Source organism: Maylandia zebra, linkage group LG6 (assembly GCF_041146795.1).
Source record: "Maylandia zebra isolate NMK-2024a linkage group LG6, Mzebra_GT3a, whole genome shotgun sequence".
Taxonomy (NCBI): Eukaryota; Metazoa; Chordata; class Actinopteri; order Cichliformes; family Cichlidae; genus Maylandia; species Maylandia zebra.
In genome coordinates, this window is record NC_135172.1 from 4948965 (window position 1) to 4962518 (window position 13554).

Here is a 13554-nt window from a genome sequence, read left to right on the forward strand (position 1 = left end):
TAACGCTGCCGCCTGGAACAACAGAACGTAGCTGTCAAACAAAACCCAAACAGTCCTGACCCGCGACAAAATGAAACGGGAAAGTACCGCAGTGTAATCCATTTATTTCAACAAAGTAACTGTATTCTGAATACCACCTTTTTAAACGGTAACTGTAACGGAATACAGTTACTCATATTTTGTATTTTAAATACGTAACGGCGGTACATGTATTCCGTTACTCCCCAACACTGTAAATATTAGCCACGATTACGTCGACTATCAAAATCGTCGATGACTGATTTAATAGTCGACGCGTCATTTGAAGCTTTGTAAGATCCCAAAAGACGCAGGAATAAGTAGCAGGATTTAAGAGTGTAATAACGGACTGAAACAGAAGATGGCAGCACCGCATATACAAGGATGCCAGCTGCCGTTAAACCCCGAAGAAGAAGTAGCTCTGTCCCAGAATTCATAGCGCAGCCCTGCTTAGTTTCCAACAATGGCGGCAGCTAGTTAGTTTTAATATTACTCTTATTATTCTTTCTGGGTCACAAAATAAACGTTTAACATATTTTCAAGCGAGAATGTAGCTGTGTAAGCCTCAAATATCTGCTCAGTTTATCAAGACACCACATATTTTCAAAAGCGCTCCGATGTTTTTGGAGACGTCTGTTACCCACTAGCTCGATAGCTAGCCGGGGGCAAGGCTCACTAGAGCCGTGAGAACACCGGACTCCCGGCAAATCGTTTTTAAACCCACCGCCGTCTTTCGCTACTCAGGTTAAACATGATATATAAGTCACGTAGATAACTTAAAAATGTTACTGTTTGGCTTTTTGTAGTATTTTATTTGTTCCTGAGTAAATCTGCTTGGCTGAGATTAAAGTTATAGTTTTTACACAGCTGAATAAACATCAAGCAGACAGCTGATTATCAGAAGTGTGAGATGCTCGAGAATATACTCCGGTGTCCTGTTATATTTTAGATAGCAAGGAGTTTATTAAACTTCACCAAAACAATCTGCAAATTTTATTAAAATGTAATAAACTATCATCTTGTCTTTATTTTTAGTTAGCACATACCTTAAACACTTAAAATTGTAAGCTAATGATAGTTATATAAGAGCAGATGCAACTTTGTTAAGAGTTGACAGAAATCTCTTGTCATGTTTTAACTCAAGGATACTCCTTGGCCACACTGGCATACCCTCCCCCCTTTAGCATTGATTTCTAACATGATGAACAACATAAGCTTACAGAGATCCACATTATGAGGCAGTCTCACAACCTTGATATGAATTTGCATGCTATCTAGGACCCCTTTTTTTTCTTTTTTCACTGCCTATCTTAGCTGGCATGGGTTAAGAAATGGTAAATGGTAAATGGCCTGCATTTGTATAGCGCTTTTCTAGTCCATAGGACCCCAAAGCGCTTTACACTACATTCAGTCATCCACCCATTCACACACACATTCACACACTGGCGATAGCAGGCTACATTGTAGCCACAGCTGCCCTGGGGTGCACTGACAGAGGCGAACTGTGCTTGGGGTAACTAGCTCAGTGTACTATGTAGTATAATGAAAGATGGACCCAGTGTGTCATAGCATGTGATAGTGTGACGTCCCTGAATGCTGCCTAGAGTCACTATGTGATATGGCGGGACAGAATGGGTGTCTTAAGAGTATTTGGTTTAGCATAATGCCTACTTCTTTTACACCATTGTTCTATGTGACATAGGACTGACATTTCAGCTGTTGTGATTTGGTGCTATATAAATTTTAAAAAAATGTATTCCCTCCATGAATCAAAACCTTGGTGGAGGGGTTTGTGTGCCCCAGGGTTCCCAGGAGCTATGTTGTCGGGGGGCTTTTGCACCCTGGTAGGGTCACCCATGGCAAACTGATCCTGGGTGAGGGACCAGACAAAGACTAATTCAAAATACCCCTATGAGTATGCATTGACGGAACTGTTCACGCTGCCAGGATAGAGTTACCAGGGCCTCGCCCTGGAGCCAGGACAGGAGAGGGTGCCAAAGGGTAAGCGTGTGGTGCTGGTGGGCACAGCCCTAAAGGGACATGGGTCCCATCCTGAAGGCCCACCACCCACAGGGGGTCAGGTGCAATGTTTGTTGAGCAGAGGCCCTGGCGAACATCCCTGACTACCAAAACTAGTGATTGGGACATGGTGAGTTGGATCAGGTGGTGTGGGAGGATGCTGGACAGACCTGGCACACCTAAGTATATAGTGACACTACTCTAGGAATGCCTGGCAGAGGCCCCAGTCCCCAAGATCTTTTCTAGGTGTAGAATTGGAAAGGAGGTTTACCCTAATTGGAGAAGTTTAAGTATCTCAAAGTATTGTTTATGACTACATCTGACTACAATGTCTTCTGGGTGTTTTTTTAAATCGACCACAGTCATTTTATTTTTTCACAGTGGTAAGGTTATGTATATTTTCAGCAGGCAGTACGTGGAACCAAAGGGTACATATCTCTGTACTGAGGCAGAGTAGTAAGCCTAAGCTGGATAAATCACAAAACATTCCTTCAAAATGGTTGTTAATTACACACTACATTCTTCTGCAGACTCCAGGGGTTTGTGAAATATGAGTGAGAGATACAGACAGACAGCAGTAGGGGGGAGATTGGTAGAGGCTAGACAGAAACTAAGAGATGAAAGAGAAACTTTGTGGTAACTGGTTCAAGATAAAAGCTTAAAATCTATCCTTAGTCCTATAAGATGAAGTAAGTGATGGACCAACATAAACCCACATACAGGATGATACTGAGACAGATTCAGTGAGAGAGTGAGGGAAATACACTGTTAATTCACCACATCTATTTCAGAATTTAGGGTCATTTACAGTTTCTATGTTACAGATCAGTGTAAACCATAAACTCATTTAAAAGATAACAGAAACAGCAATATTTGACTTGCTTTTTCATCCCTACTTCTATTCTCAATTTGTCAAGATTTCCTGGAGTGAAAATTAATACCAGAAACACAACTTGCACTGTTTCTGTTCAGTCAGATGGAAAATCTAGTGCTCAGCATGAACAAGTGTAGTAATATAAGCATGAGATGTTGTGTAATGACCTCTGCAGGAAACATACTCTAAACCCACTCCTGAGTAAGACCACTTTGTTATGTAAAAAACTGGCATGTTAACACAGCTTTAGACTTTGGTTGGAAAATTTAAATTTCAAAACCTCCACTCATCAGTCTATTGGTGAAGAAAATACTAATGAAAATAGCAGGATGTGCATTAGTGTTCATTTCAAGTTTTATACTTCTACCTAATTAACAGAAATGTTCACGTTTCATTATACAAACCAATTTTTAAACCATGTGTCAAGTTTAATAATTCTTTTTCACTTACTGCAACCGATAAGTTACCACTTATTACCTCTAGTATAGACATCAAACAATTGGTCAACTGTCCACACAGAAGGTCAAAAATACATAATTAAAGAAAATGTTTCTTGAGCACATGAGGAGACAGAAGATAAACATTATTAATTGAAGACATCAGATTTAAAAACAGGCGTTATTGTGATGTGGACTTTTCAAAGCTCCACCATGCCAACATCTGAGGTCTAAAGAGGCAAAAACAGGCCAAGAAACGGAAAAATAAAGTTGTTCAAATTGGAAAGATAAGAACAGCATGGAAAAATTTGACAGCATATGCCAAAAATGCTCTGGCAAACATGTGCAAACATGTGCCAGTAGCAAATATAAGGCCAAATGCGGGGTGGTAGCTAAAATATGTTTTTTTGAATAAAACCCACACAGAATTCCCATTCTCAATCTCCTTTTCAGCTCAGCTCTACAGTGTTTCAGCATCTTTCAGCTCACTCCTTTTCACTTTTAACACAAACTAGAGATGGGACGATGCCACTTTTTTTATGTCCGATACCAATACCGATATCATAAATTTGGATATCTGCCGATACTGACATGAATCCGATATAGTGTATTTTTTAATCAATAAAAGTGGTTTTTTTTTTTATATCTTGCTGCATTTTGTATAAGTTCATACTCAAGTTTAAAAAAAAACAAAAAAGCAAACAAACACTAAAGCTATTCTGTTAAACCTGTATGCAAAAAATACACTGCACCCAAAATATTTCATAGTTCAGCAAGCAAGCTAGTTTGCATCTCTTTCGTCCACTTTTGTCTGTACGCAACGTTACTCTCCACCTCGCCTCTCTCTTGCACTGAACACAACTCCCCCTCCCCCATCGCTTCACCTGCAGGCAACGACAAGATGGACACGGCAGCTATCAAAGATTAGCTGGTCGGTAAAAAGAAAACATTTGGAGGTTACCATTTTAGTGCTGTTAGCATTAATCTTGTTAAAATGACGTTAATGCCATAATGCGGCGAATCACCGTTAACGAGTTACCACGGATCGCCCCGTGCCTGGGGCTGGATGGCGTCACTCGAGGCTGTCAGTTTCACAGTAGTCTTTGTTATTATGCTCAGCGTCTTTAGTTTACATTTCGACTGCACAATTGTGAGCTTTTTGTTATGCACAAAAACAACATTTTTTTTAATTTATGGATCATTATTTTAATAAATGCTGATAATTTATTTCTGAGTAATCTTTCATGTACATCTACACTGTATGTTACTACAGAGATGTGTGAGATCTGGGACACAGCTTTGATAAGAACTCTCTTTTTGTTCTTACTTTATGGCTAAAAAAAAAATCGAGATATATATCGTATATCACCATCCAGCTAAAGAATATTGAGATATGAATTTTGGGCCATATCGCCCAGCCCTAATACGGAGCTAATAAACTTAAACCCTACACCTTCCACCCTATTCTGGTATTTTAAAGAGTAAAGAAATATTAAACAACCTAACTAATAGGGTTGCCAACTCCCAGCAAAAAAAAAAAATAGGGAACCACCCCCCGCCTCGTGATGCTTAATCGACGTAGTCAACTTTAATTTAATGCACGTGTAAAAAAAATTTAATAAATAAATAAATAAATAAAAATGCACAGAAATCAATTATTTTTCTACAATAATTACATAGATTCAACATCTTTCTTCAACAGAATTGCAGACTGCACAGATGGTTCCCAAAGGAAAAAGTACTATAGCTGACTAGGGTATATTAGACTTAATAGTTACTATATACAGTAACGGACACACATTTTACATCAGATTAAAACTTTGGGTGTAAGATTCAGATAATTATTTATTAAAAGCTAGACATTTTAAATGAGAATAAGAAAGAAAAGTATTTCTTTGTGCCCCCCTTTTGCCCCCCTGGCAAAACTTTGCTAGATCCGCCCCTGCACAGTTACCAGCTATCAGCTACGTAGAAAAGGATCCTGGTGTAGAATTTATTTAATAGTACTTTCTAACAACAGCGTATCAAGCTTAAACGTGCTGCTGTTGTTTAGCCGCTGGCTTCCTCTTTCAGGCACAAAGTGGGCAATAAACAAACAAAAGAGACGGAGTCATGAAAAGCCGATCAGCTGATCAGTGATCAGTTTCATGATTGAAGTAGCAACAGGAGAGGGAGAGAGAGAGAGGCAGTCGCTCCATATATCAGTTGTTAAGCTTAACGCTGGAATGCTTTACAAACATTCAGAGATGAACTTACACACTTGCTTTACTTCTCTCTGGGATAATGGGATAACTTTCTCTGAGATGAAATGCCAGTTTGGTAGCGAGGCTCCAAAATGCTCAATTAGACACGTCTCACACGCCACAGCCGCTCTATCACTAACGCATACTGCTCCGACGTGCTAAGGTTATGAGCTGAGTTACACCATGTCGCAAGTTTTCTAAGGTGCTTTAGTGATATTTAATGGATCGGATTAATTTTTTTATTTCTCTCCTATATCAGATCCAGTAATTTAGGTCAGTATCGGACAGATACCAATACGTAATATCGGATCGGCCCATCTCTAACACAAACATATGACTTTGACACCCACAATGCCATTGTCTGGGCTCATCCTGTGGTTACTTTTTCAATATTTAACAAAAAAATCTTTTTATTTATTGATATATTAGCCAAACTTGTCAGCATTCATAGTGGCAGTATGAATAGCCATTCATGTAAACTTACAACTACATTACTACAACATCTATGAAAACACTGATCTTTCCAACTTCAAGAGTTACGCACAATCTGTGGCCCTGCTCATAATAGTCAGCTCTTCGATGATGACTGACTTATACCTTAGCAATGCTGCCAAACCAGCGGTCTTTCACCTTCTTTCAAAACACAGAAATAAAGGAGAGGATCTTCAGACACCCACCAGATTTAGATTTAATGTGAATTCAAAAAAGGCAAACAAGCATGAGTGTGCCCACATGTCAAAGCCTTTTCAGTTAGAATGATTTGAATTACAAATCTCTTCACAAATGTAGCTCAACTTCTAACGACGTGATTAATTGTACATATGAATACAAAGCATTTTACTGTATCTTAAAAATCTCCGCATCTTAGTTTGGCTCTGATTTTTTGCTTACCTGTATTATTAAATCTTCACTGGAAGTTAACCTGTGGCTCTGACTGTCACACATGTCTGGGGTTGTCCCGTATTGTTGCTATAACAATGATATCACAATGACACTTAAAATAGTTTATCAGTATTATCGTGGACAATATGCTATAGTACAGCTCTAGCCTCTACCAGGCAGAGCAGCAACTATTCTAAGATGTTGGAACAGAGGTGGCAACTGACTGAAACTCTGTCTGATTTATGGTAACAATACCTAAACCTCAAGACAATCGAAGAGCTTTTGCCAGTTCCTCTGGTAGGATCCACTGAGTCTTTGAATGTGCCACTGTCTACTTGAGTGGTTAAAGTTGTAACAGTCTCTGGCCTGCCTCCTCTTATCAGAGGGCCTTTGAAGTCCACTGTGGCAGGGGTGGAGCAGTGGGTTCAGGGTGTGGTGTCAGGGGAGGCTAATACACATAGTTGACCTTTATCATCTGATCACATCTCCCCATTTGAGCATCTGCAACAGGTTTCCAGCTGTCTTCTCAGCTGCTGCAGAAACTGTTCAAAAATAAAAAAAATAAAAAAAACCTCCACATGTAATAAAGGACCCATGTGTGCATGGGTAATTTATTGACACATTGGTGCAAAAACCCAAGCTGCAGTGTGGTGGACCTGCAATCAGCCAGCTGAGGCGCAGGCCCAGATGGTGGCCGAGCTGACATGCAGCAGGAGCAGGCTGCAGTGGTTTGCCACCAGTTTGAACAGCTGCAGGAGTATGAGCCCTGAACAAAGGTGTTGGACAGTCTGGTTGCTTAGGCTGGTCGCTGGCGCCACTGCAGTTCACACCGGGCCCACGAGTATGCCTCGGCAGAAGGAGATGACCTCCAAAAAATGAAAGTCAACACGTTCCGGACCTAATCACCGCCTCACTGACCAGTCAGAAAAATAATTGACAGATTAGTTGACTACCAAGTTAAACTTTAATTGCACCCTTACTTAATATAAAAGCAACTGAATGCCTTCTAGCCAGAACCACACAGTGAGAGTAGTTCCACTGAAAGTCTCAGTAAAAACTCATTTCAATGTGCTAACATTTAGCACGCTGTAAATTAATGCCCAGTATGCTGCCAGTAACAACAAATTTGGCCTTTAATGTGTTTGTTAAAAGTCCCTAGCACATGCAGTATTTCAATTTGTGGTTAAAAAAAAACAAACGAAAAACAAACGTTCATCTGTTATTCCAGGAGTGGGTTTGTGTAATGTGTTATTATTACCCTGCAACACTATTTATATTCTGAAATTGTTTTTGTGATCAGTAGGTTGATAGGGTTTAACTAAAAATATACATATAAAGCTATCAAGCAAAAAAAAATAAAGTTAAAATCTTGTGGGCCAATGAAAACGTGGAGGAGAGGTAAAAACAAAGAGGAGCTAACAGGAAACTGGTAAAGATAAATGACAACAAGATTCACTGGAGAGGCTGACTGGGAATCCTTCCTTCAAGACCAAGCCAAATGTAGTAAGTCAAATGAATCAGGGAAGGATGATACACAAGTGTGCATTATAATGTCTCACACACACACACACACACACATGCACACGCACACACGCACATTCCTTGCAAGGAGTTAAACATGTTTTTTCTTCTAGATCACATATTAGAACACGTGTCAAACTTAAGGCCCACCAGCAAAATGTGGCCCGTCATGTTATTTTATGTGGCCCATGAGAGCATGTGCATGATTGTCTTAAAATAAGTTTACTATATGGTGTTTAAAAGCGCACACTGACTATAAACTACATCTCCCAAAATGCATTTGGATTGTTTGAACCCTAATGCCCCCGGTAGCAGGGGCAAGAGGGAGAACTTCTAGTTTGACGTGATGTACCGCCAGATCTGATTTTTAAAATACAGATGTGTATGGTATCCACAGAAACATCAGAATCTCAGCTAAAAGCTCATAAAGCCATTTCAACGACCACCAAACAGCAAAAACAGCAAACAATTAAAGAGCAGGTAAACAGATTCTGCAAAAAGATCTTACTTTGGCTGTCTTGCTGCCACCACGATAAAATTGCACTTCCTTCACGGCTCTACCTTTCAGGAAAGTTTATGTTTTTCACTTTCTACAACAGAAATCTGTTTGTTTTATGACTACAGCTAAAAAAGAACAATATCAACAAAAAAATTGAAAGTTTGAGCAATGACCTACCAGAATTTTAAGAGCTTTTTCTTTAACATGTAGAAAAACAGTTAAATAGGCCATTTGTTTACACTCACATAAGAGGAGTTTCACTTGTCTGGTCTGCTTAAGATCAAATCGGGCTGTATGTGGCCCACAGTGTACAATGAGTTTGACACCCCTGTCTTAGAAGAAAAGATACCTAGTAGGGAGCGCTCCAATAGAGGCTCCAATATTCATTACGCTTCATAGCTTAATATATAAATCCCATGGATGAGCTCCAAAGCAATGTGTAAAACTGTAAGAAACAACAGCAGTCCTTCTTCTATAGGCTCAGTGGGCACTGCAAAGTTGCACGTGAACATGAACTAGTTCTCCATCTGGTGAAGGTTCAACTTAAAGTAACCCATGGCAAGTTTCCAGAAAATAATAAGAAATAGCAGTGCCAGCTGCAGTCCAGCACTGTGGAGTTGGAGTTTGCCTCACTGACAACAGCTGAATGACTTTAAGGACTGCCACCCGAGCAGCATTGTCAGCCTCAAGGAAACAGAAGAAAGGAAGAGCTTGGGGTAATTTACTTGGACAACATTGCTCAGTTAAAGTCTGAGCAATCAAAAATCTGATTATGTTAAATTTGGTGCTTAGCAGCAACTAGCAAGGGAAAGAAAACGCAAGAAGCCAGTCTGTCTTGAAAAGGTTGACAGCAGGGATGACTTGGTGAAACTTCTCAGAGTAACAGCCAGAGCTACAAGAGAAACTCATCATTGCAGCTTACAATACCCTGAGATCACATGACTTCATGCCACTGCTCAGCATTTATCTCTGCCACCTCACCCTCATCAGACACAGTGAAAGGCCCCCCACCCAGACCCACACACACAAACACCCTTGACCCCTGTGACACCTGCCTCCATTGGCTCTTTTCTGTGGCTAATTTGAAAATACCTCTTCCTAATCCCTACTGCTACCCACCCCTGCTGCCCTGAAAAATGTTCCCTTCCTCTCCTCCAGTTCCTCTGTTCATTCAGTTCAATCTGTGTTGCTGGCAGCTTTTTGGTGGTGTATTAGTCCAACTATTGCTGTAACACTCAACAGGTATGTATGCATGATCAAGGGCGATCGTGGCTCAAGAGTTGGCAGTTCGTCTTATAATCGGAAAGTTGCCGGTTCGAGCCCCGGCTTGGACAGTTTCGATCGTTGTGTCCTTGGACAAGACACTTCACCTGCCGCCTAGTGGTGATGGTCAGAGGGGCCGATGGCGCGATATGGCAGCCTCGCTTCTGTCAGTCTGCCCCAGGGCAGCTGTGGCTACACCTGTAGCTGCCTCCACCAGTGTGTAAATGTGAGAGTGAATGAATAGTGGAATTGTAAATGCAATCCATTATTATTATAATAGCAATTTAACACAAGCCAGTTAAGATCCTCTATGTAAAAAAAAAAAGATGCTGGTTCATGAACCAATGCTTGAAATCAAGTGTTTCTGTGTTCCTTGACCTGAGATGCGGGGAAAAAGTGTTGAATCAAGATGAAATGAACTATATACACTGATCACGCACATTATGACCACCTGCCTAATACTGTGTTGGTCCCCGTTTTGCTGGCAAAATCTCTCTGACCCATTAAGGTATGGACTCCACAAGACGTCTGAAGGTGTGCTGCGGTACCTGGGACCAAGATGTTAGCAACAGATCATTGAACTCCTGCCAGGTGGGGCCCCCATTGATCGGACTTGTTTCTCCAGCACATCCCACGGATGCTCAATTAAATGTCTATGGGATCCAATCGATATCTGTGGAATCTGGGGAATTTTTGGTTTGTGGCAGGACACGCTATCCTGATGAAAGAGGCCATAGCCATCGGAAAATACTGTTTACATGAAAGGGTGTCCATGGTGTGGAACAATGTTTAGGTAGGTGGTACATTTCAAAGTAACAGCCACAAAACCCAAGATTTCTCAGCTGAACGTAGCCCAAAACATCACACTGCCTCCACTGTTGCTTTCGGTTGTGGACAGAGGTCAGCATGGGACCGGTCTGCCACTGTGCGGTCCCATGCGCAACAAACTACAATGCACTGGGTATTCTGACACCTTTCTATCAGAACCAGCATGAAGTTTGTCAAATCAATTGGACTGGCCCACGCAAGCCAGCCTTCACCCCCACATGAAATCAATGAGCCTTGTCCCTGTCGCTGGTTCACTACTGTTTGCCACTGTCCCGGGGCAGGGATAGCTCAGTAGGTAAAGTGGTCGCCCCATGATCGGAAGGTCGGCGGTTCGAATCCACTTAACGGCTACCCTGAGGTACCCCTGAGCAAGGTACCATCCCTACACACTGCTCCCCGGGCGCCTGCTTAGTGGGCTGCCCACTGCTTCACTGAGTGAATGGGTCAAATGCAGAGAAAAACAAGTAATTTCCCCATGGGGATCAATAAAGTATCCATTATTATTATTAACATAGCCCACCCACAAATAGATGAAGAGATCATTTGTGTTTCAAAAAAACTTGAATATTCTTGTCCATTCAGTTACTTGTGCAAATAAATTCTCTGCAATATGCAAAGACTTCAACTTGATTTAAAAATAAAAGTGAACTTTTAGGCTAACAAACAATATCCCACATACCGTAGAAGAGAAGAAGCTACTTCTGGCTGCTCACAAGAGGTCACCACAGTGGGTTGCTCCCTGAGTTTGGGATTTGGCAGAAGTTTATGTTGGATATAGATAGTTGTCAACAGAAAAACAGCTGTACCAGCGTGAACAGCTGGGATAGTTAGTATTGGTGTTAACTCTTATGATGAGCAGTTATTTCCTTTAAGAGACCAGTAAATAAAGTTACATGTGAGACTTACATTATTGACTCCTCTAAGCTTTCACTTTATTCTAGGTCTCTTAAATACTAATACTAAACTAGTCAAAGTCTGAATGGCTGCAAATCATAAACTTGCTTTTCTCCTGATTTTTGGTCCCAGAATCTTTAAGAAAACAGGGGCAAGAGAAGACAGAGAGAGATCACCAGTCCATCTTTCATCCATACTAACTTTCAGTTGGACAACAGCGGGATTATTTCATAGTCTTTAGAAGTCCACTCCCACCCTAGCTTAAAACACAGTTAAAGAATGCAACAACAAGGTTTTCTTTCTATATTCACTCTCGATTTTACTTTTTAGATATTGCTGTATTGTTCGGATACACATCTTCATGCATGAGTGACACTTGTGTAGAGTTCTGTCTATTCTAAACTAACAAAATGTCAGTGAAGACAACTGTCTGCATTCTTAAGCAACAGGAACCAGAGTCACATAGGGAACCCTGCACCTCATTCCTGATCCCTTCATGAACGCAAAATGAATGAGATATTCAGCTGATCACGTTAATCCCTAAATATCCACAGCGTGAACAAAGTTGATAATATACTGTGATTCAGTGGGAACGCCATCTCTGAGTCACTGGACGTCCTCAGTGACTGCATCAGCTGAAACTTTACTGTAAGCAGAGACGTGCGCTCCTTTCAAACAGCTTCACACTCACCGGCTCATCCAGCTGCTCCTGCTCGTAGTATTCATAATAGTCGTTGAGACTCAATGCGCTGCCGAGCGTGGTGTTGAGAAGGTATGCCAGTAAAAGAGAAAATCCTCGTAAGTGCATGTTTATATGAGCAACTCCTGAAGTGTTTATGATCCGAGAATTGTAAAAAATGTGGAATTAAAAAAAAAAGAAAGCTCCCCAGTATCTGCGCTCCCCTCTTTCTGTCGCTGAAAACACACGCTCGCTCTCTCTCGCTCTCCTTTGTCTTCTTGGCAAGGTCCAGTACTTTCTCCTTGGAGGGCCTGTGTGTGTGTGTGTGTGTGTGTGTGTGTGTGTGTGTGTGTGTGTGTGTGTGTGTGTGTGTGTGTGTGTGTGTGTGTGGATGAAAGCCCGGTCACATGGAAACTGATAAATCCGGAGGGTCAACAGAGGCTGTCCCGGCAATTAAGAACGCCAAGGCGCACAATTACAGGAAAATAGGCTGCCTTCAAAATAAGAGCATACTAGTAACCACGTCTCTGAAAATACAGCTCAGAGGATGGCAACAGTAATCGATCATTTCTACTGACCTCTGTCACCAGGGCCCTATTTCAGGAAGCCGGTTTAGAGCAAAATCTGAGTAAGTATACCGTGAGTTAACGAAAACTCTGGGTTTTCGGTTTCACAAAGCGAGTTCAGCTGAAGCCTGAGTGAGTCACTATGACGACACACGCCGTGAAGCTAACCTGCCCCCTAGCAGGTTTACTACAACTAACCCTGACTGTCTCCGCCTCTTTGTCGGAAACCTGACAGTAGGAAGTGTCGGACATGGCGTGTCCCTTCCTTGAAGAGCCAGTAGATCGTGAAGCCCAAATTCTCCACAGAGCTCTCCGCCGGGAGAGAGTGATCAGAGCGCGTGTGGACATTTTATCATTACCTGATGATTTTCTGTGCGAACGTTACCGTTTCTCAGCACAATCTATAAGTTATTTGGATAACATCCTCAGGCCATATATTACGCATGTGACACATCGCGGACATTCTCTCAGTTCTGTACATATTATTTGTATTGCACTTCGGTTTTTTGCAAACGGGAGCTTTCTGTATAATATTGGTGACGCTGAGCACGTTTCCAAGGCTACCGTCTGTCGGGCGGTCAGGAATGTTACAGTTGCACTGAAACGTCTCCTGTACTCGTCTGTGGTGTTCCCCGGTCATAGACCCACAAGATTTATCAAAGAGGGATGCCACAAAATTGCAGGTATCAGGATGAACAAAACTTAATTCATGATGTGGTGATATTTGAACTACTACTTAAATTTTACATTTATTCTCACGGTTCCCAGGCGTGATTGGCTGTATAGATGGCACTCACATTCCAATCATTGCTCCTTCAGTAAATGAAGGAG

At 41.4% G+C, this 13554-nt stretch overlaps 1 protein-coding gene across 4 annotated transcripts in view; it reads right to left on the reverse strand.

Moving 5' to 3' along the window:
- The window catches only part of vegfc (vascular endothelial growth factor c), a 102373-nt gene extending 89629 nt beyond the window's left edge, over nt 1-12744 (reverse strand). The window contains exon 1 of one of the 4 annotated variants that reach the window (XM_012922145.4): nt 12170-12740. In XM_012922145.4, the coding sequence (XP_012777599.1) occupies nt 12170-12286 (117 nt within the window). In that variant the 5' untranslated portion in view covers nt 12287-12740. Of the gene's footprint in view, nt 1-12169 lie in introns of all 4 variants that reach the window. The other 3 variants (XM_076884536.1, XM_004562227.2, XM_076884537.1) reach the window with 3 other exon arrangements.
- Between the last annotated feature and the right edge of the window lie 810 nt (nt 12745-13554).